Source organism: Calidris pugnax, unplaced genomic scaffold (assembly GCF_001431845.1).
Source record: "Calidris pugnax isolate Ruff unplaced genomic scaffold, ASM143184v1 scaffold250, whole genome shotgun sequence".
Classification (NCBI taxonomy): Eukaryota; Metazoa; Chordata; class Aves; order Charadriiformes; family Scolopacidae; genus Calidris; species Calidris pugnax.
In genome coordinates this window covers 442,465-464,866 of record NW_015090984.1, presented here as the reverse complement: position 1 = coordinate 464,866, position 22,402 = coordinate 442,465, and the positions used below count along the sequence as shown (strand labels likewise).

The 22,402-nt window shown below is 37.7% G+C and overlaps 1 protein-coding gene across 3 annotated transcripts in view; it reads left to right on the top strand.

Annotated features, from left to right (window-relative positions):
- LNPEP (leucyl/cystinyl aminopeptidase) overlaps positions 1-22,402 on the top strand; it is a 55,474-nt gene that overhangs the window by 417 nt on the left and 32,655 nt on the right. For 2 of the 3 annotated variants that reach the window (XM_014953806.1, XM_014953808.1), the window contains exon 2: positions 20,976-21,816. In XM_014953806.1, the coding sequence (XP_014809292.1) occupies positions 20,976-21,816 (841 nt within the window). Of the gene's footprint in view, positions 1-17,966; positions 18,074-20,975; positions 21,817-22,402 lie in introns of all 3 variants that reach the window. The other variant, XM_014953807.1, reaches the window with a different exon arrangement.

The following is a 22,402-nucleotide window of genomic DNA, read 5'->3' as shown; positions in this document are numbered from 1 at the left end:
CCCCGGCCGCGGGTCCCGGCGGGCGATGCTTGCCCAGAGGAAGAGGGGAGGCTTCTCAGCCGTGCCGCAGCCACGGTCCGCGGCTTGGAAGTCACCTCAGACCGTGCTTTATTCGCGTTAGTTAGGCACCCGTGTCTCTAGCTAGGGAGGCGAGAGGAGGCTCCCCCTCCTTTTCGGCACTGTTGCGCTTTTTGCTGCCCGGCCGTGGTCTCACGGTGGCAGATAACGGACAGTGCGAAGCCGGGGCAACTTCGTGCTCTCGCTGCGTGTTGCTATGAGGAAGGAACCTTATCAGAGTCTGGAGTGCCAAAGCCATCACGAGTCTCTGATGGGAAGGAGGAACCAGTCCCTCTGTTTGTGCCACCTTCGTGATCGAGGCACTCTCAACAGTGTTTCGTCCCAGCGACGGAAAGGAGAAATAAAATACAGGAGGATCTAGAGTGTTTGAAAAAATTTTGAAGGGTGTTCCTGAGAACCAGCACTGTCCGTGCATTGGCAAAAGTGCTTGAAAAAACGATGTGGCTGCAGCTTTAAGTATACAGGAGTCTTTGTTGACATCGTGATAGAGCAGAGACTGAAATGAAGCCATGTGAAGTCCGTGTTACTGCTGCCTCTGTATTAGTGACACATTCTACCTGCCCGGGACAGAGGAGAAAATGAAGCTCTCAGAGCAAACTGAAACTAAAGTGTGTTTGGTTAGACTCGAGACCGTAGCCAAATATGGAATTGGGTACAATTGACAAGACATTGGGTAAAACAACAGCCTTCCTGTTGACAATGCAGCGCTTTTATTACAGGTGGGATTTGGTTTATTAAATGAGAAGCATGCTGGGTAGCCATAGATAACTTATGAGATAGAGTTTGCTGCATTATATTTAACTCCTTGATGACTGCCAAATCAGAGTACAAAACTTCTGCCAAAGTTAGGAAAACCCCATGCAGTAAAACATAAATTTTCTGTTTCACTTGAATAATACTGCTTTGTGTTTCCCTTTTCTAAAATACACTAAAAATACCCTGTTCTTTATGTGCTGTTGTTTAGAACCCGAAGGTTATGAGCTCTAAGCATATTTTGATGGCTTGAATAGCAAGATGGATCTTTTCCTCCTTTTTTTTTTTTTAATTTTAAAAATTTTCTTCTATTCTTTAAATTATTCTTCTATTGAGGGTTTTTTTTTGGTCATCTTAAAGTTACAGTTTGTACAAGTGGTTGAAGTTTTGAGTTTGTACTAAATCCTAGCCTTACTAGAAGACATAGTCATCACAGAGTTGTAGTCTGCTTTCCTAAATGTATGGTAAAAAGACCTTGTCTTTAATAGTGATGCAGTTTTGGGGAGATTTTCTTTTTAAATGATCTTACTAAGTCCATTCCCTTTGAGAGAGACAGCCATCAGTTGCTGTAATTTTTGACACAGTACTGTTATTGATTGCATAACAAAACATTAAAAAAATTCTGCTTTTTATCCATACAACTGGAAAAAGATGCCAGTGCAAGCCTGAGCATACGGCTCAAAGGTACTTTGTGCTGTATAATACTGAGAAGTGATGTTCATGCACCAAGATTGCTAATTTTGTTCCCTGAATCCTGGAGATGATCATGAGACTGTTTAAAAGAATTTTTTTTTCTAAGTTCTATGATCTCAAATTCCTCTGAATTGGAAACTGCAAATTAATAAGCAGAATTTATTAATTCTGACTAGTCATTTTTTACCTAAACAATTTCACTAAAAAAACCCCAAAAGTTAAATGCTGACTAAAGGAGTTACGTCATGTAATTTGGGAGATGTCTCTTTTGGACAATATTACAAAATATTTTGCAAGCTTTTTTGCTTTTATTTTTAGATTGTATGTGTTTCTGAAAGATCATTTCACTATTTCCTGTTTAATACATTAAACATGGGCCTTTTCAATTTGAGATGAAAGAAAAAGGTAGAAATGAGCTATTAGTGTTTCTCACTTAAGACAGGTGCATAATGCATAAACAAGTAACTACAGAAAGGATAACTTGTGATGATCTGTTGAAATGCAAAAATGCAAATAACATTCACTTTAACTGACATTCTTGAATTATTCTTATCTTTTTTTTTCTTTTACACAGCAAATGAAAACTTAGAAATTAATTACATAACCAAAATGATGAACAAAATAGAAAGACTGTATGGGAAGAAGTGTTTTTTTTTGTTTTTTTTTTTTTTTTTTTTTTTTTTTTTTTTTTGTAGAGGGTAGAAATAAACCATATTAGGTAATGTAATTTACAAAATGAAAAATGTCATTTGCAAAATCTAGTTATTTCAGCTAGTTCCTGTCAGTTCTGAAATGCCTTCTTCCTTTGTGTTTTCTTCAGTATATAAATGTATTAGAGATTGCAGGAGCATGTTCTTTGTGCAGAGCCTTAGTCTATTAGGGGCAACAGGCATAACCTTAACTGTCAATATTGTATACTGTGGTGTCATGGAGCAGAAGGGTTTGTTTTAAACTGTATTGCTCAGTCTAAGCGACAGACTGAGTGACCTGTTTTGTGAACAGGTAGATAAAAAAATCTAAGAGGTCTGTCTCAGTCTTCTTTCCCCCTCCCCCCTCCTCCTGATGTTTACCCTTCCCCTGATGTTTTGCATGTTCTGGCATTTTACTTCAGTTGAATATTACTGACAGAAAAAAAAGGCTGATTACATCTGTTTCTAAAGGTAAGATTTATGTTGTTCAAATGGGTGTTGCTGGATAATATTTTTCCACAAAGCCATGTTGTAGCACCTGTATCTTGTTTTCTTGTGTCAGCTAAGGTAAACAGGAACTTGTTTTCTTGATTAGTTGGATACCTATTTGCTTTTCCTGCATTTCTGTGGATGCCTTGCCTAGCAATGAATGCTCAGAAATGAATTCGGTAATTTGGATACAGTATATGTAGCCAAGAGAGCAATCATCCCTCTCTGGGCTCCATTAATGTAAACACAGAGAATAATACTTACATGCTTTTTTTTTGCTGGCACCTTAAGTACAAGCTGGGATCTGGATGTATTAACAATATATCTGGAGCAGAGTGGTTCAGCACCTTTTATAAATGAAAAGCAATTTGATGTACAGAATAATGAGGTAAGTAGGTGAACATATGAAGAGAGAGGAGAGAAAGAACTTAATCTGCTTGAAATATTTTCTTTTGGCAAGACCAATCGCTGTGAGTTGGAACACTGTGTTAAAACAATGTCTGAAGATCAGAGTATAGATGTTCACACTGGGTTGTTTCTTAGTATTTTTCCACTAAGGAGATGTTATTCTACCTGTAGAACAAATGAAGCCACCGAGTATGTGCATGATATCTCATGAATCAAAAATGTTGAAAGGTTATGTTGCCATCAGTATCCACTGTAAAAGTATTTCTGGGACTGTCTTGTTATCTTTTTGGGGAAGATGATGCAAAGTCTAGCAGCCCTGAGAAAATCTGAGCCCAAAGCTCAGATTATTAGGAGAAATGCAAGGAACCAGAGTAGATCTTCTTGTACCTTTCTGACTAATATACTGTAGTGTTATTATGATGGTGGCCTGCATTGCAGTGGTAGGAATGCTTTGTTTGTCCTGCATTATGTGCACTGATTAGGCTAGCAACCTCCATCACAGCAAATGACTTGTTGGGAACTCTGTTGATTTATTTGGCAAAAGTTCAGGCTAGCACTGTGCTGAGGGATGGTGCCTGAAATAGAAGAGGCTACACTAAATGTTAAAACACAGGGGGATAAATATCCTTTATTCTGAACTTTAAGTTCTTTGTGATTGTTTCCCCCGCGCCCCCCTTCCCCCACCCCACCCAGCTATGTATGCATAAAGCAGTGCAAGCCATTCCTGTGGAGTACCTAAAAGAACAATACCTAGATTCTAAATCTTGTCTTTGCCAAACTTGGGTGCTTTTCACACAAAGAGGCTGTATTGTAGGAACATTTCATCTGTAAAAATTACGATTGTGACATTAAGTGAGATTAAAATCAACAAAGGCAAAAAAACATAATGTGGAGCAGAACGGAACTGTTATTATGAGGTGTGTCATTGGCTGATCTACAGGATCAGATCTAGGGCTGTGACCTACAGAAATTCTTGTTTTTTAAATAAAAATTAGTATTAAAAATATGCTTTGTCTATAGAGCAACCAAGGGTTGTGGGTTTTATTTCTGTTATTTTCATCTTATTTTGCTATTTTCTTTTTCTAGTAGCAGCATATATATTCTGAAATGCATACACATTCTAATAGCAGTGATGTGGCCAACGACATGTACATTACTGGGCAAAGCAACCCAGAGTACTCAGAAGATCAAAATAGCTGCCTGTACACACAGCTTGTTGATTGGAGCTCCTTCAGGGTTGGCTGTAGAGTGACCCTGTTGGTATTTCTGCAGAAACCTTTCACAAACCCTGTGGGGCATGTTTATCTGCTGTATAGATTAGCCTGGCACTCTGTGCAGTCTGCAGCTATTCCACTTGCTTTTCCATGGTGAGAATGAGTGAAAGAGATGACCCCAGTGTACCTTCTGAAAGCTTCTGGTATCTGAACTGCCCCTGCCCCCATGGTGCTGGTGGTAATGAAGCTGATTGCAAAGCTGATATATGGTACCTGGGTAGGGATTTGGAGCAATTTAGATCTTAGTATTTCTTGGGCTACCATGCAGGTGTACTGCCATTTATTTCTCTTTCAAACTCCTTTGTCTTGTTATGTAATGAGACTGACAAAAATTTAGGGAGATGTATTGTTGCTCTGTTAAGACCATATAAAATTTACTGTGTTGTGAGTCATAGGCAGTAACTTTTAGACTTCATTGCTTCTGGGAGCTGGAATACCAGTTATGAAGCAGTGAACATGCAATACTTTTAACTTACAAATCCTTTTGTATAGAATTGTCACTGGAGTTGCAAAGTGTGTATTAAGTAACACTAGTAGTCTGGAAGGCACATTGGATTGTTTTTTTAGAAACAGTTCAAGATGCGAGGTTATGATATTTTGAATTTATTGCTTTAAAAAGAAACAACACCAAAACTAATGAATAAACAAAAGACCGAACATCAGGTTTAATGCAGTCTGTCAGACTGTATGTAAGAACTTTTGCAAAGTTCTTTAAATTTTTTTTCTCAGAACAATTGGCAGACAAATCTTTTGTAACTTCAGCTGTGATGAGCCTGGTATTTATCTGCCTTGAAACCGACGGACAGATACACTATGTGAAGAACACAGTCAAGAGCCCTCAATATGGGGCTTCAGTAGTTTGAGAAATTTGAGACAACTTCCTGCTTGTCTCCAAGGCTTAGGGCCTTTTCATTAGGTCCCTGTGGTTAAACGTCTTCTATCATTTTAATTGCAAAGCATAGCCTTGATCAGATTGGAAACAGGAAACTAAAACCCCATGTTGTATAATTAAGGTTCAGAGCCCTTGTTCCCATCCTGTGTTTTGTTCAGCCAATGGCTGAGGACTGAACACAGGCTTAATGTTGTTGGAACTTGTAGAAGATTTTCTCTCTCAGTGGCGCCCAGAGAGCAAAAGGTCATTTAAAACAACCCCCTCTTCCCTTTCCTTCCCTTTTCAGTGTAGAAATGTAACTGGTACCAGATTGAAACGTGAAATATTTGGTGAGATGTGAATGGACATGATATACCTGTGTCGGATATTAAAATCCAGTCCAAGCTTGTATAGGTTAGCCTTAAATTCTCTAGTTGTCTCCATTGGCCTCCAGAGAAATAGTTATGCAAGAAGTAACTATTTTGCATGTTGTAACATGCAAAGTAACATTTTTTGCATGTTGAATAGGTAGAGTGTTCAGTAAATGAACTACACTGGTTTCCCCCTCTGCACACCCACCTTCAACAGTGCTTTCTTTTTGTTGATGAGATTAAAGTAAAGATTTGAAAAGAAGTATCAGTAGTAGTCTGGCAATCTACTTATAAATGTAATTGGTAAATGTTGAAATGTAGTTGATCCATCAAATGCAATTGATGCTTCTTCTGCCTGAGGTACTGCCAAAGAAAAAGTAATTGTGCTTTCCTTAAAAGTCAGGAAAAGACTTTCAGAAAGTCTTCTAAAGAAAATCTTTTAGAAGCACCCAAGACCAATAAACAGTGATTTACACGAGATTACACTCTTAGCTCCTGTTTCTTATGGCAATTTAAGATAAGAGAGGGTCTTAAAATACATAATCATGTATTGTTTTAATTTCTATGATGCGGCCCAGTTGGCAGAATTTTACTCCAGTGTATGTGCAGAAGCTTGCTATTGGAATATTTGAACTCACATTCTTTAAAAAAAAATGCACAAACAAACTAGCAGCAGAAGTAGACTTTCCAGTACAGGCTGAAGGAGAGGAAGTAGATTAGATCGTGACCTTGTATGGCTTGAAACTTATGTTCCCTTGCTTATTTTGGATTGGAAAGCAGCATTTGCCCTTCTCTGCAATATAGGAAAAGCTATTCATTTTCAAGTTACGATGGTACAAAAATTGCGAAAAAAAGGATTTTTTTTTCTGAATGAGCATCTGCTTTGTGCACTTTTCATCTGTCTGCTGTGACTTAATTGTAGAAGCCATGATATATGCTTAACTAGACAGATTCTTGTAAACCTCTACCAGTTAGATTACACTTAGCCTTATGACCTTAATTGTATCCTGAAATTAAACCCTTGCAAAGTGGCATTTGTTACTAGGATGGACTTGAAATCATGGACAGACTTCATGTAGTGCCTACCTTTTGATAAGACTTTCCAGTAAAATTACACAGAGTCACCATATTTGTTTGCATGTAAGCAATGACAGTGCAAAAAGCAACAGAGCCTGTCATGGCTTTTATTATTACACCAAATGGAGGTGCTATTATCTGTATCAGTGAAGAACAGTGATGTCTTAGCAAAACAAGAAAACTCCTCCTTTAGTTCAGTGAGGTTGTAGTTCCATCTAAGGCTTATGAGGTTGGTTTGCTCTGAGTCAATGTGTGCCGTTCTCTGTTATTTTGTGCTTAAGTAACATTAGGAGGACTAGAAAATGATGGTTTAAGCTCTTTATTAACAGGAAGCACAACTGCTTGTAATGTTTCTATTTCTTTTTTAAATGATTGCATTCAGCATGTAAAAGTATATATGCATGTGTCTGTGGTTTTGATCTATTAAAAATGTGCATGTGTAATCTTGCAGCCTCATGGGAATTAAGGACCTGCTGTTTGCCTACCTATTGTTCTGTTCTGTCTCTAAAAGTCAGGCAAAGCATATAGGTGATACATAGATTTTTGTAGCAGTACTTCATATTTCCTAATATTTCTTGATGGTGCTTTCTACTATTTAGTTATTCCCTTTTGTCTTCTGAATTCAGTAATGTAGAAGTGGTGACATCTGTTTTGTAGCAGCCTAACTTGTTTTTTTTTCAGAAATGTTTTTTTCATGTAAAGGTTCTAAAAATAAGATTTAACACATTTTAAACAACTGCAATCTATTTCTAAATTCAAAGATTTGTGGTTTCCTACAAGGGGCTATGTATTGCTCCTATACACTGGCTATACCGGTAAATAAAAATTCTGCTTAAACTTTCTTGTTGTGGGTTAACCCCGTTAGGCAGCTAAGCCCCACGCAGCCACTTGCTCACTCCCACGCAGTGGCATGGGCAAGAGAACTGGAAGGGTAAAAGCGAGAAAACTTGTGGGTTGAGATAAAGGTAGTTTAGTAGGTAAAGCAAAAGCTGCACAGGCAAAGCAAAGTAAGAAATTCATTCACTGCTTCCCATCTGCAGACAGGTGTTCAACCATCAACAGGATGGAACAGGTCTCCTCATGCGACATAATTACTTATGAAAGCAAATGCCATAACTCTGAACGTTCCCCATTCCGTCTTCTCCTTCCACTTTTATTGCTGAGCATGACGTCATATGGTATGGACATCCCTTTGGTCGGTTGGATTCAGCTGATCCAGTTGTATCCCCTCCTGACCTCTTGTGCACCTGCAGGCTGCTCAATGGCGGGACAGGGTGAGAAGCACAGAAGTCCATGACGCTGTGTAAACGCTATTCAGTAAGAGCTGAAAAATGGGTGTGTTATTAACACTGTTTTGTTTACAAACCCAAAACATAACACTATAGGACCTACTATGAAGAAAATTATCTATCTGAGCCAAAACCAGTACACTGCTGAAGGGCAAAACTTAATTCAAACCAGAGCAATATGAAAATGTGGACTCCAAAAGAGAGTACAAATTTTACAGAGAACACCAATTGCCTTTTGGGTGTGAACAAGGACTATTATTGTGTAGAGATGTATACACTTTATAGACTTCAGCAGTGATCAATGCACTCCTCACTGACATGGGTTTCTGAATTAATGGACTCTGTGTAAGGGCGTACTAACATAAGCAGAAGCTTCCTCAGTGGGTAAAACTCCAGGGCCAAAATCTTCTCAGGGGTGCCCAGCAAAAGGACGAGGGGCAATAGGCAAAATCTGGAACACAGGAAATTCCATCTCAACATGAGAAAAAGCTTCTTTACTATGGGGGTGACAGAGCACTGGAACAGGCTGCCCAGAGAGTTTGTGGAGTCTCCTCTGGAGATACTCAGAACCTGCCTGAATGTGTTCCTGCCCAGCCTTCTCTAGGTGAACCTGTTTTGGCAGAGAGGTTGGACTAGATGATCTCCAGAGGTCCCTTCCAACCCCTACCACTCTGTGATTCTGTGAAAATATGTTCTGGATGTTGATTAAATCTTCCATCTATGGACAGAGACTCAGATCTGATCTGATTGGAATAGTAAGGTTAAGTCTACATGCTGGTATTCCCTCTTTTAAAAAAAAAAAAAAAATAATTAAGATATTTCTGTTATTTATATGATGCACAGAGTTAATGCTGAAGTGTTTTATATGTATATTGCTGCTGCATATGCTTCCATTGTACCTTCACCTGTGCATGGTCTTGTACTGTACCATATGTGTTTTCATCATAACCATTGTGTTATGATGAAAAACCACTTACAAACATATATAAAAAATGTAGCACTAGCTTTCTGTAACAGCTGTCTTGCTTTCAGGCTGGATATTAGGAAAAAATTTTTCACTGAAGGGATTATCAGACCTTGGAATGGGCTGCCCAGAGAGGTGGTTGAGGCACCATCCCTGGAGGTGTTCCAAAGGTGGGTTGATGTAGTGCTGGGAGATATGGTTTAGTGATGGTGTTGCTTTTTATTTGTTGTGTGGGTGTTTTTTTTTGTCAAAATTAGGTTGGCGGTTGGACAAGATGATCTTTACTTCCAACCTAGAAGATTCTGTGATTCTGTGAAATGTTGTAATGTTGTCCTTAGGACTGCACTAGCCCACCCTTCTGCAAAATTCTTAAAATGACAGAGGGAGCATAAGGTCATAATGATGGAGAGGTTTGCATAAGTCTGATGCCGGCAAGGAGGTGCAGGGGGAGGGAGGAAGCATGTGCTTCTCAGCTTTCTCATCTCTCCTGGTTGCCTCCTTGTGGGATTTTTTTTTTTTTTTTTTTGCTATTCCCAAATTCTAGCTATAGCATTCATGACTTTGTCATTGTTTTCTTTTGCACTAAAAGGATTTTGAAGCAAATCTAAGTTTCCCACATACTGTTGCAAGAGTGTTGCTGTTAGGCCACTAGGAAACACAGTGACGGATATATTTAACCTCAGGCAGGTGGGAATTTAGCTGCACAGCTCTCCTAGGTCATCAGGAGAAGTGAACCAAAATCTGTCACTGTTTTGGCAGGGTCTAAAACTGTGCAATTCTTTCCTTTTAAATGAAAACACTTCAAATCCAAAATAGTAAAAGTTGAAAAACATCAGTCCCAATTCTGGAAGACAGAAACTGAAGTTATTTTATTTTATTTTATTTTATCTTTCGGGACTCTCTTATAAAATGTCTTGGCATAACTACTGGATACTCATAGTCATTTTTCCCAACCACAAGAGGCACTCGTTCAAAATTGGCTTTCAGGGGACTTTGCTAGATACTCACAAACCAAAAGGGACATTTGCGAACTAATGCTGCTCTTCTGATACTGGAATCCTGTGGGTCTGTCTTGTATTACCGTTTTCAGGAGGTACTTGTGTATCTCCTTTGTTATCTGAATGTTAACTTTGCATCACAACTGAACTAGTAATTTTTTGTTGTTTTATGAACTGCTGTATCAACAGCCCTTGATTGTAGGTAGTAATTCCTTTGGACTAGATGATCTTAAAGGTCCCCTCCAACCTAGACAATTCTATGATTCTATGATTCCAAACCTTTTCTCAGGTGTTCTGTGCTTCACTTGATTTTTATTATGGAGACTTTAATTCCCTCTGCCATTCCTGTGCCTCAGTTTCAAGGTGATTGGTGGGATCATGGCAAAATGAAAGCAAAATGCTTTCAAGTAAGACTTCTGTTTTCCTTGAAATACCACTGGCTAGATGTCTCCTTGTTTCTAAGATGAGTGAAGGTTATAAATGTATGTTTTCTTACTGTGGATAAATGCTGATTTTAAATTACATGAATGGCATTGTGTACTCTTCTTTAGTAACAGCAAATAATTTTTCTGTATACAATTGAATTATTTTATTGCTCAGAAGGAATTTGAAATGCATGGAACAATTAGGGAGACATAGTGGAGAAGAAGGAAAACTTTAGTCAGAATCTTAGCATAACTAACATGTTTGCTGATACAGGCTTTGCTCAACAAGGTTTCTAGAAAACATAAGATGAGCTTCCCCTGCACCTCCCTCCCCCATTCCCCAACCAAGAAATACAAGTTTTTATGGACAAGTTGGAGACAACCAAAAGCATGACACTGCAGGAAGTATTTTGCATTATAGAAGAAAGAAATAAATTGATATGACAAGAAATAATCATCATAAATCAAGAAATACATGGTTTAGAGCAAGCTGAAAGGATTTTACGATGAAAAGCTTGCCTTTTTAAAAAACCTCTGCTTTGTTGAAAAATATAATTTTTTAGTGTGTGATGTACCTGTTGATAAGTATCCACAAAAGAAATAGTGTAATGTGATATTAAAGTGACAATAGAGTGACCTTAATTACTGCTCCAGCAACTTGCTACTTTGTTTGCAGCAAGAGTTTTGAAAATATGGAGATTTAGTTTTACTTACTCAATGTTCCACTAATAAAGTGTAGTATCTTTCAAAAACAATACTTTGTAAGTAAGTTTTCAGTTTCTTTTTTTCCCTATAAATGTCGACACTAAGAGATTTGAACATGTCTTGAATTTAAGACGTTATGCTTGTCTTCTATAGGATTCATGCGTCATATCACTGCATGGAGTTTTTCTGTAAGCTTCAGGCCAGAAATCCCTTAAGATGAGTAGTTCGCTTTCATGCAGACTCTGAATAAATGTAGCTTCTTTTTTCTTTTTTTTTTTTTTGAGGTTCCTCCTCCCACTCCCCTCTATCAGGGAGCAAAATAGAAACATTACTGCTTGCCTGACTCACTGAAGCATGAGATTTTGCATAGATTTCCCAATATGTTCAGGGGTTTTGCATAGGATCATCAAGAGTCTGTGCCAATACCCTTCTCTTTCTGAAAGTGACTTTTCTGTGTTCAAGAGAGCTATATCTATGAAAATGGCAACAGGAATTATTTACTGACTATGCTTTAAATCACTTGTCTGTGGGCAAAATTTAAGAAATCCTATGTAACTTCTGTTGGGAGGTATTTTAGAAGAAGAATAAAGCAAATTTAATAATTATTATTTGTTATTAAAGTACTTTTTTCCCACTTTAAAAATTTTTATTGCTTCCTCCAAAGTTTTGAGGCATTTACTTCCAAGCTATGACAAGACAAGACATACTGTGACAAAGAGGGAGAGCTGACAGATAAAGGAAGAAGTTAAGTGAATCCTATGTCTTTGCTTGGAAAGTTAAGTAAAGCAGGAGCTAGTTAAGAGTTTGCAACCATCACAGGCTCCAAAGTTAAGGAATTGCAAGTTAATTCCGGTGTTAACTGCTCCTGGTGCACAGTCCTCCTGGTAGTACTTAGAGGAGAAGTAGGAAGAGCCTGCTTACGTTTTTAATTATTTCATGATCTGCTGGGTAGCAGAAATAGGAAGCCCAAGAGCTGCTACTCTGAAAGGAGCAGAGGAGCAAAGAGGAGAATGGAAAACAGAGCTGTCTCTGCATTATCTTGGACATAGGTATCCAGGAAAAGATGGTGGGATGTGAGAGGAGTATGTACCTTTCTGTTAGAGGTGAAAATGGTGAATTAGGACAGGAAATAGGCACAATGATGTTCACTATGTGACATTCTGCAAGTTTTAATAGTTGTGAATACAGTATGCCATCAGCAAATAAATTGAGAAAGTCTGTATAAATTGAGCAATTTACCTGATTAGGTCAGATTTATAAGACTTATACCTAATGTTAAAAATGCTTATGGTGAGCAATTAATTCATAGAATCAAAGATGGAAAAACCACTTAAATCATTGAGTCCAACATTAACCTAACAAGTCCACCACTAAACCACATCTCTAAGCACCACGTCTACATATTGTTTAAATACCTCCAGGGATGTTGACCACTTCCCTGGGCAGCCTGTTCCAATACTTTAAAACCCTTTCAGTGAAGAAAATTTTTCTGGTGCAACTTGAGACTATTTCCTCTCATCCTCTCACTTGTTACTTGGGAGAAGAGCCCAACCCTGATCTGATTACAACTTCCTTTCAGGTAGTTGTAGAGAGCAATAAAGTCTTCCCTCAGCCTCCTTTTCTCCAGACTAAACAACCCCAGCTTGCTCAGTTGTTCCTCATAAGACTTGTGCTCTAGACCCTCACTAGCTTCATTGCTCTTCTATGGACACATTCCAACATCTCAGTATCTTTCTTGTAGTGATGGGTCCAAAACTGAATATAGCAGTGAACTCACCAGTGCTGAGTACAAAGGGACAATGACTTCCCTGGTTCTGCTGGACACACTATTTTTGGTACAAGCCAGGAGGCTAATGGCCTCCTTGGCCACCTGGGCACACTGCTTTGTCAGCAGACAGTCTTTAAACCTCTGAAGGTTTATGCTTGAGAGGTGTCCCAAATCAGAGGAGATGCTGGTCACAACCCACTGCATGAGGGCTCAAAGGTCTTGCTTAGAGGCACTATTTATAGGGTCTGAGAAGACTGGCTTTCATCAGTTACTTTTCCATTTTGGCCCCAGTTGGACAATGAAATACTCTGGTGCTTTCCACCAGTTGCACAGGTCCAGAACTTGCTATATCTTGAAGTTCTGGTACCACCCCTTTGGGCCACAATCCAGATAATAGGTGTACCTAGACTGTCAGAGGATGATAGATTCTCATTACTGGTCCCAAGCGATAGGGGAAGCTTGATCCAGGTGTGTTGAGAGGGTGCCTTTACGTTCTGGTCCCTTGCCTTCTGCAGTTCATGCCTGACTTATGTTAGGTTGGTATGTGGCCCAGGTGGGGGAAAATTGTGCCAAGCACCGAGTGGCCTGGTGGCGGAGGGAAGTTGCACCACCACACCTGATTAGTCAGGACTGCTGATGAATGATGGAGGGTGGCTTGGTGAGCACTTCTGCCAGGTCCTGCAGTACCCTTGGGTGGATCCCATCTGACCTCATAGACTTGTGTGTGTCTAAGTGGTACATCAGGTTGCTAACTGTTTCCCCTTGGATTATGAAGGCAGGAGGAATTACAAATTTTTTGTCTTATTTCACTTGCTGAAGTGGTTAAGTGGGGTGGAGTTTAACACTATTTGAGTCATTTCCTGCTCTGCTGAAGTTTCAAAACTTCTTTCTGATTTGTTAGACTGTGCAGTTCATAAATAGCATCAACTAAGGTTTCTAGCCTTATTTTATCTTTAAGTTTGGAAAAATACCAAGGTTTTTTTCTAAGAAAATGTTAACAATGATTGTTTTAAGTGTGCATTTTGAAAGGCTACTAATTCAGATGTTTAGTTTTCAGTTAAACCTCTACTTCTTTGCAAGCCAAGGCCATTTTATTTCTCATAAGTTGTACTTATCTATACCAATTACTGTTCTCATTTCTGTTGACTCCAATGTTTATTTGCATTGATAAAAATTCTAACCATTTGTGTTTGGAACTAGTGATTTTTAATTGGCAGTCCCCACCAAAGAGATTGTGCTTTCTGAAATTTTTCTCACCTTTTGGATTTCCAGTGTAGTATTTAGAATTTCAGTTTTCTTCAAAATACCTCTGTGTACCAATTTCACCACCTGTGAAAATGCATCTGTGTTTTGGAACTCCCTTTTGGGGTCTCCATCTACTTTCCCCTTAGCCAAGGCAGAAAAAATAACTGCAACAGTAGTTTTGGCTGAGGATAAGATAAAGATTTGAAGCAAGACTCAAGAAATTAATCCAACATGGAGTTCACAAATAAGAGTGAATATTCTTCTCTTTCTTCTATGAAAACTTTAATGTTTTGCAGTTTGCAATTGGGAGATTGATTTGTTCTCTCTTAAGCAGAATTGGTAAACAACATGAGTAGGCACAGAGCCTCAGCATATAGTTTTAATTTTTACAATTCTGTTAAAATTATGTTTTTACTAAATAACTTAGCATAAGCTAATAGATTATAGCTTTGATTAGATAAATGTGAAAGATAGGTCTATGCTAAATTGGATTAACAAAAAAAAACTTAGAAAAGGGTAGTTGAAAGCTATTTACTATGTTGCTTTTCCATTGTAACACCTTTGAAATTTAGTCAGGACAACTTAGAGAGATTTGGAGTATTAGGAGAACATTCCTCTCTCCCTACCCTCCTTTAATTTGAGGTTGTAGATGCAGATTTGGGGACAGACAGTTCAGGAGAAAATGTGTCACCCCTTAATAGTTTTTTCCCAATCCTCAGTATCTCAAGTGTCCTTTTACACATTTTATATAACTATTTAATGTTACATTTTTGTACATTATTTAAAATAAAAACTAGTATTTGTTTATATGTTGGTTTAATCATAACAAACCCATAAAGTTTCTGAAAGCTTGCTGCATATTACATGTGCTGTTTTCCTATAGCTTGCTCTCTTCCTTTTGGTCAAGCTATACAAGACAAGTTCCTCTGTTTTTCATTTGCTCTCACGTTTCATGTTGTTCTTGTCTTTAGCTTGGAAGGACAGATGACATGAGATATGTGTGAGAAATTTCACTATGTAATCCTGAAGTAGGTATATTTTTGTTCTCTCATAAATACAGATGAATACTATGTCGTGTGTTAGCTGTTCTTCCTTTTCTTAAAAGAATATAAAAGTACACCTATTACTCACAAAATTTCTAGTTCCATGCCTGTGTAGGCAACTGCACAGATCATAATACCTCTTAAAGGCACTGCAAGTGTAGCAGAAAAATTTTATACATTATATATACATATATATACACATAGGTATATACATATTTACATATATGTATATACGTATATGTGTATATATATACATATATATATATACATTATGTAGTCTTGGCTATAGCAGGTTCTTTTTAAATTGTGGAGTGCTTCCAATTTTTATTTTTTTTCCAGCTAGTAGTCACACTTTATACAAGGCCTTTTTGTCTGGCCTTGGGTTTTGCTACATCTGCTGGTCTGTGACAGCATACTACCCAATAGTTGTTTGGCTTCTAGGTTATTGCAGGGTAACAGAAACCTTCCTATGCTTATCTCTTCAGTAAGGGTTGGGTTGCTACAAAATGCCGAGTGTTACTGTAATTGTTGTAACATTTCCTTCAGTAAAAATACTGAGTGATACCTTTGTATTATTGAAAGATGATAATGTGCTGAACTTCAGTCTCAGAAAGTGGTAACAATCTGTCTGACTCTACCAATAGGATTTGTTGAGTTTAATTTGTGCAGATTTTTAATTTTAACCTTTTAATTAGAATATGGTCAGAAAAAGAATTGCCTTCAAGCATTTTCAGCATACGTTTTAAAAAGGAATTAACTTGAGAAATGAGTTGCTAAATTTTGCGTCTTGAGATTTCAGTTCTGAGACAGAATACCCAGACATGAATCCTGAGGTTACACTTTTTTTTTTCCAAGGGAAAATTACATACTTCTAGCATTATAAAGAGATATCAATAGCATTATAGGAAGATACTGACTTTGAAAAACAAAAGAATAATAACTTGTTATACATATAATGGATTCCAAAGCCAAAACATCATAAGATGCTCCTGATTTTCCTTGTGTGATCATATTTTATTGTGAACCTGAGTATTGTAGTAAAGTTGCTTTTTAAGTTAAAAAGTCACTAATTTGCGAAAGGATGTAGGAGGGACCTCCTTCTGTTTAGCTTGGTCTGATTAATTACTCACCTTTGTGCCCTTAAGTTATTCTGCATTTTTCACCAATATATGACTATGCTGTTCACATTAGCAAAGGATGCAGTACATAAAGCAAGCTTATTGTACTGTTGGCTTGTCCTGTTGTAAACTGCATTTGAATGTCATGTATAAGCACTCTTTCCTCTTTACAGAAAACAACTGACCAGGCTTGTTATGGTCCCCTGAATATTGTAATGAGAAAATATGTTGTAATAGGGTTTTGGGCATCAGCGTTGCAGAAGGCATCTCTAAAGAAACTTTTCTGAAACAATCACTTTTGAGAAAATATTTGCCTTCCTTGAGTGTTGTAGTATTAGCAGTACTGGCTTTCTGGATTAGTCCATCATATTTAATTTTTAATCTCACCTCTCAGGATTGTTTTTAAACTGTCAGTATTCATATTGTTCTCTGCTAGGTGTGATAATAAATCAGATATTGAGGAAGATGTTGAAAATTAGATTACAAATTTATGAAAGAATTGTGTAAAATAACTTTTACTTGGGTATGTTTAAGCTTTTAGCAGCTTTTAGCTGCTAATTAGGGACTAATTAGGGATTTGTCCCCATGACCTTTTTTTTACCTACTTGTTCACTGTCGCAGTGAGCTTATGTTTAGAGATAGATTTAAATGGCCATGTCTGATGACATATATTTTTTGAAATGCATTTTAGCAGCTCAGATCCGTTCTTCCTAAATTGTGAACCAGCACAAACACAAATGCCTCTTGTGCACGTGCAGTCTCCGGCATGGCAGTGGTAGTTCACTGGAACCATGCAACTTTGTTACAGTTTAAAGTCCCCTAGTCTTGCAGTTATACTAATTTTTCCTTTTTCATATTTGGAATCTGAATTAATCTGCTTGAATATCTGAATCAATGTGCTTTTAATATGTTTTACAATGGGAATGCTAGCGTCTTGGCCATACTTGGTGTGAAAGAGGACACTGAAATGTGATCTTTGCAATCATGTTCCTCAGGCTGCTACTTATCCCTTATGACTTGTTTCAGTTAAGAATACTATTTTTGTTCATAATGTAGGAGCTCATGTATTAAAACTGAAAGGTCATAAGAGTTCCATTCACTATATGTTATAATTTCCAGTGGACCATCCAGAAGCCAGCAGTCCAGGGTTTATCTGAGTGTAGAAGCTTTAAAGAAGTTTGCTGTGGTTCCTCTCTAAAAAGTAGCTTGACTTCTATGCTTCTGTGAATGCTTATATCAGCATAAATAATTTAAGTAATCTTTTGATACTTTGTCTGTGTGTGTTGCAGTGGAGAATAGTAGCCTGGTGATGCCCTTGATCTCAGTAAAGTTCTAATCTTACAGATTTTCAGCACTACAGAACAACCAAGACTTTGATTGCTTCCAGTTTTTGCAAATACTTCCATAGAAATCGGTTTTAACTGTTGTTGCCTCTTAGGTATTAAAACTCTGAATTGTCTTGAAACTAACTTCTGGTTTAGCTTTTCTATCTTAGTTTCAGTTTGAGATTTTTTATATAATTCTCTTTGACTAAAAGAATTATTAGTGCCTGCATGCAACTTTGAAAATACTAAGATAGTTGGCTTTAGAGAAACTTATTAGAGAATAAGTTCTTCAAAAAGCAAACTGTTCTATGAGCATCAGAGCTGATGAAGCCTACTTTCTGCCGGATTTATGCTCTTTATCTTTCTCCTCCTTCCCTCTGCAGTGCCTCCCCTGTCATCTACCTCTTTTGCTGGCCATGCAGCAGCACATGGTATGGCTGAGGTTGGAGCTGTGTACTGATTGGCTGCTACCTGTTGGAGAGGTTAAGATGTGAGTCTTAATATGTGCCTTTTCTACATAGCAGATATTGATTTGGTGTTTTCCACCAGCAGCTTTGGGGTGGGATTGTGTTGAGACTTGAAGAAATTTGGTCTTGAGTCTGTTTTCAAATTTGATTGAAGCTAGCCAGCAGATTTGAAAAGCAACCAGCTGAGGGTGTAATCAACAAGACTCTCTGCTAGAAGCAGTTTAGTGCTAGAAGCAGTTTAGTGCTAGAAGCAGTTTAGTTTTATTGATAAACTATTCTTGGGTAGAGGAATTATGAAAGAGCTTCCGTTGCACAATACTTTGTCTTTCCACTTCTTTTTCTCCACTAGTTCGTGTGTTTTCACTTGTAATTTTCTATCCTCTTCCTTTACTCTGAGGGGCCTCCAATCTGACATATGAGCGTGCACGCTCCAGTGCAGAGACCAGTGAACTACAACAGCAGCCTGAAGGTTTGAACACGAGCACTGTACTAGGAAATGCCATAAAGACAGAAAGTTGTAGAAGCTGCTTTTGGCTGGAGGTTGGAGTAGATGACCTTCTGAAGTAATTTTCAACCTCAGGAATCCTGTGACCCTATGGTCCTATTCCTAGTTAGAGCAGCACGTTTACAATGCGGCAAAGGGTGAGCAGGTGGATCCAAATTCCAGCTTAGATCCATCTCCACATTGCTAGTTCAGATTGACCAATGCACCTTCCTCTTACTAATTGTTGTGGGGTAGGATTTTATTTTCTTTTTTCTTCTCTTAAAGCCTTTGCAGAGAAATGTTCAAGCTTGATCTTTTTTGAAGTAACACAGTAGTTTTTTGTTGGACATGCAAGAGGTTGATTTATGAAGCTATTGTTTGTTTTCATAGAATCATAGAATGTTTAGAGTTTGGACCTTAAAGATCATTGAGTTCCAATCCCCCTGCCATGGACAGGGACACCTCCCACTAGACCAGGTTTTTTGAGGGTATTTGGATAGTTTTTAGGGCATTTGAATAGTCTCTCAGTCTAACTCTGAAATAAGTAGCACGCAAGTATCATTAGAGGTTTATTACACAGATATCACACAAAGAGAACAGCATGGTATTCTAAAATAAGAATTCTTGCTCCATTCTTTTTAGTATTACAGCTACTGACACTGTAGTTTTCTGAGTTTGTGGCTTTGAAACATAAAGTGTTGGTACATTTTAGAGCAAATGTTGAGGAGTTTGATATATCTGGTTTGAAAAGATTCTGCCATCTTTTCTTTAAGGTGTTTTATTTTAACCTTTGGGAATTTCAGCCTTAAAGAAATCTATCTTTTAAAAAAAAGGAAAATAAAAAAAGACTACTACCAAATCATAAATCTTTACCCTCCCAATAACTTCCACTAATCTGTTTCTACACTTTAAGTCCTATCAGGCACTTATCTGTAGTTACATTCCTGAAATTATTCATGTAATTTATTTCTGTATAAAACTACCCTCAGTTGTTGGATGGGAGCTTAGCAATACAGATAAAATCAGTGATGTATAATAGGTATAGTGATATTCTAGGCTGTATGTAGATTGGGAAAATATACATTCTTGTCAGAAATTAATAAAAGTCAACCTACTTTTCAGTATATTTAGATCCAAACTAAAACGTGTCTTTCTAATTCTGAAAACACAATGTAGAGGATAGAGGTGTGATGTGATTATTGTTCAGTTAGCAGTAGACTTTAATCTCTCAAATAGATTAATTCAATTTCTGAAGACTTGCAGTTGGACAAAAGTTTTGTCTTGTCCCTTAGATTGAAGCTGTGACAGGGGACTAATTAAAATTAACTGTAGTTTCAAGGCCCTGAAAAGTTGGTAATGGGATTTTTGGAGAAAAATCTCCTTACACATGGCTTTTCTATTTGACTTGTTTTCTTCTCTGGACAACTCTGTGGTGCCTAACAAAAGCCAATCAACATCCTTTATATGCTGTTTGTAGTGCTCTGGATTTAATACAGTATGAAAAAAAGTTCCTTGGTCCTAAGGTGCTTTTTTGTGTCCATATCCCGTTCCTTTTATATAATTCTTTCCAACAGTGTTTTTAGTTTTTTCCACTTTCCACTGAGCTGGTTAGCTGAAAGATAACCATCTGCATAAACAGTTATAGACATGACCAGAAATTTAATTAAAATGTAACTACATGTAGAATATGAGAGTAACTGATGCTTTCAAAATTTGGTATGAATTTAAACTCTTTTTTATGTTCTGTGATCTGTTACCTATTAAGGACAAATTTTATGGAGAAAACTAGTCTGATTAGCACTGATTTAACTTCTCTACCTGCATGGATTATTTCAAGGATTGTATGACATCTTAGATGAATATGTCAATTGGAACTGCAATTTTTATACTGCCATTTTTGTGTGAGAAATATTTTTTATCTTTTTTGAGGTGTGTGGGAAAAATGAAATTTAAAAAAAATCAAATGGATATATTATTTGTGTGGCTGCTAGCACATTGGCAGGTTTTATCCCCTATTACTCATTAACTAGCATATTTAGAAACACCTCTAGAACGGTATAGGCTGCCTGTGCTATACCTTGAAACATAAAGAATATTCTATCTTAACAAATTTAGTTGAATACAAGTATAGTTTACTGGGGAAGAGGAAATGTAGCCAAGACACTGACATCAATGAACTGGGAGTGCTATGCAGTGATATAGCTGATCCCTAGTATGGTGCAAGTTGTGTCATTGAGTATGTGCAACGGAAGCATCCCTTTGAAGATACCAAATGAAAAATTACAGTATGCAGAAAAGCATGAAAATGTTTTCTGGAAACAAACCTCTTGATCATATGTGCTGTAAAAGTGTTTCTCATTCTGTAATTCAGTAAGCTATCTTTGACATATTATAATCATGCCTTTTGTTTATCATGTAACATATGGTTTTGTCTGTTTCAGATCGAATTCAGTTACCCAGGAATATGATTGAAAACAGTATGTTTGAAGAAGAGCCTGATGTGGTTGACTTGGCAAAAGAGCCTTGTTTACATCCCCTGGAGCCTGATGAAGTGGAATATGAACCAAGGAGCTCCCGGCTCTTGGTGCGTGGCCTTGGAGAGCATGAAATGGATGATGATGAAGACGATTATGAGTCATCAGCAAAATTGCTGGGGATGTCGTTCATGAACAGAAGCTCGAATCTCCGGAATAACATGTCTGTCTATAGGCAAAATCCAAATGGATCATGTTCAGTGCTCTCTACGAGGACCATGGTGGTTTGCACAGTTGTTCTTGTGATTGCAGTTTCATTAATAATGGTGATTTACCTTCTTCCTAAATGTACCTTTACCAAAGAAGGCTGCCATAAAAAAAATCATACAATGGAACTAATATACCCTTTGGCAAGCAATGGAAAAGTATTTCCATGGGCAAAAATTAGACTTCCTACCGATGTTGTACCACTGCATTATGATCTTGTCTTGCAGCCAAACCTAACTACTCTGAAATTTGCAGGCTCAGTAAAGATAGTGGTTAACGTAGTCCAGGTAACTTGGAAGATTGTACTTCACAGCTCAGGACTCAATATCACAAAGGCAACCATTACTTCAGCAGGAGGGCATCAAGCAAAGCCAGTTGAATTCCTTGAATATCCATTGCATGACCAGATTGCGATCATGGCTCCTGAGGCTCTCCTTGTAGGACAGAATTATACTGTCAACATAGAATATTCATCTAATTTATCAGATACCTATTATGGCTTTTACAAAATTTCTTACAAGGATGAGAATTCTAAGCAAAGGTATGTCCACAAATACAGCTCCTCTATTCTGTTACTTCTAGATTGTGCTTTGATAATAGAAATAACAAGGGTTGCTTTTTGTGTTGGATGTTTCTTGCAACTGATTCCTATTGAGCAAAATAAATCTTTAATCTCCTGATTAATCTACCTGAAAAATGTTTCTCATGGATGAATTCATTAAGTCAGGGCAGCCTCTCTGTCAGTTAAATGTAGTGCAGTACAGTGTTGCAGGTAGCTATAGTGTGGGTTTTTGTTTCCTTAGTTTTTACTGTGTTTGGAAATTCTACCCACATCTCTTGAATCCCAGAGTCTCAAGGTAGAGACTGGGGGAACAAAGTCCCACCATTGTAGGAGAAGGTCAGTTTCAAGACCATCTGAGGAATCTGAACATATACCAGTCCCTGGGCCCCAATGAGATCCACACCATAGTCTGAAGGGAAGTGCCAAATACAGTTGCCAAGCTGCTCTCAATCACATTTGAAAAGTCATGGCGGTCAGGCAAAGTCCTCCGTGACTAGAGAAACAGGAAACATCATACTAATTTTTAAAAAGAGTAAATCACTGCTATCTACCAAGAAGATCAATG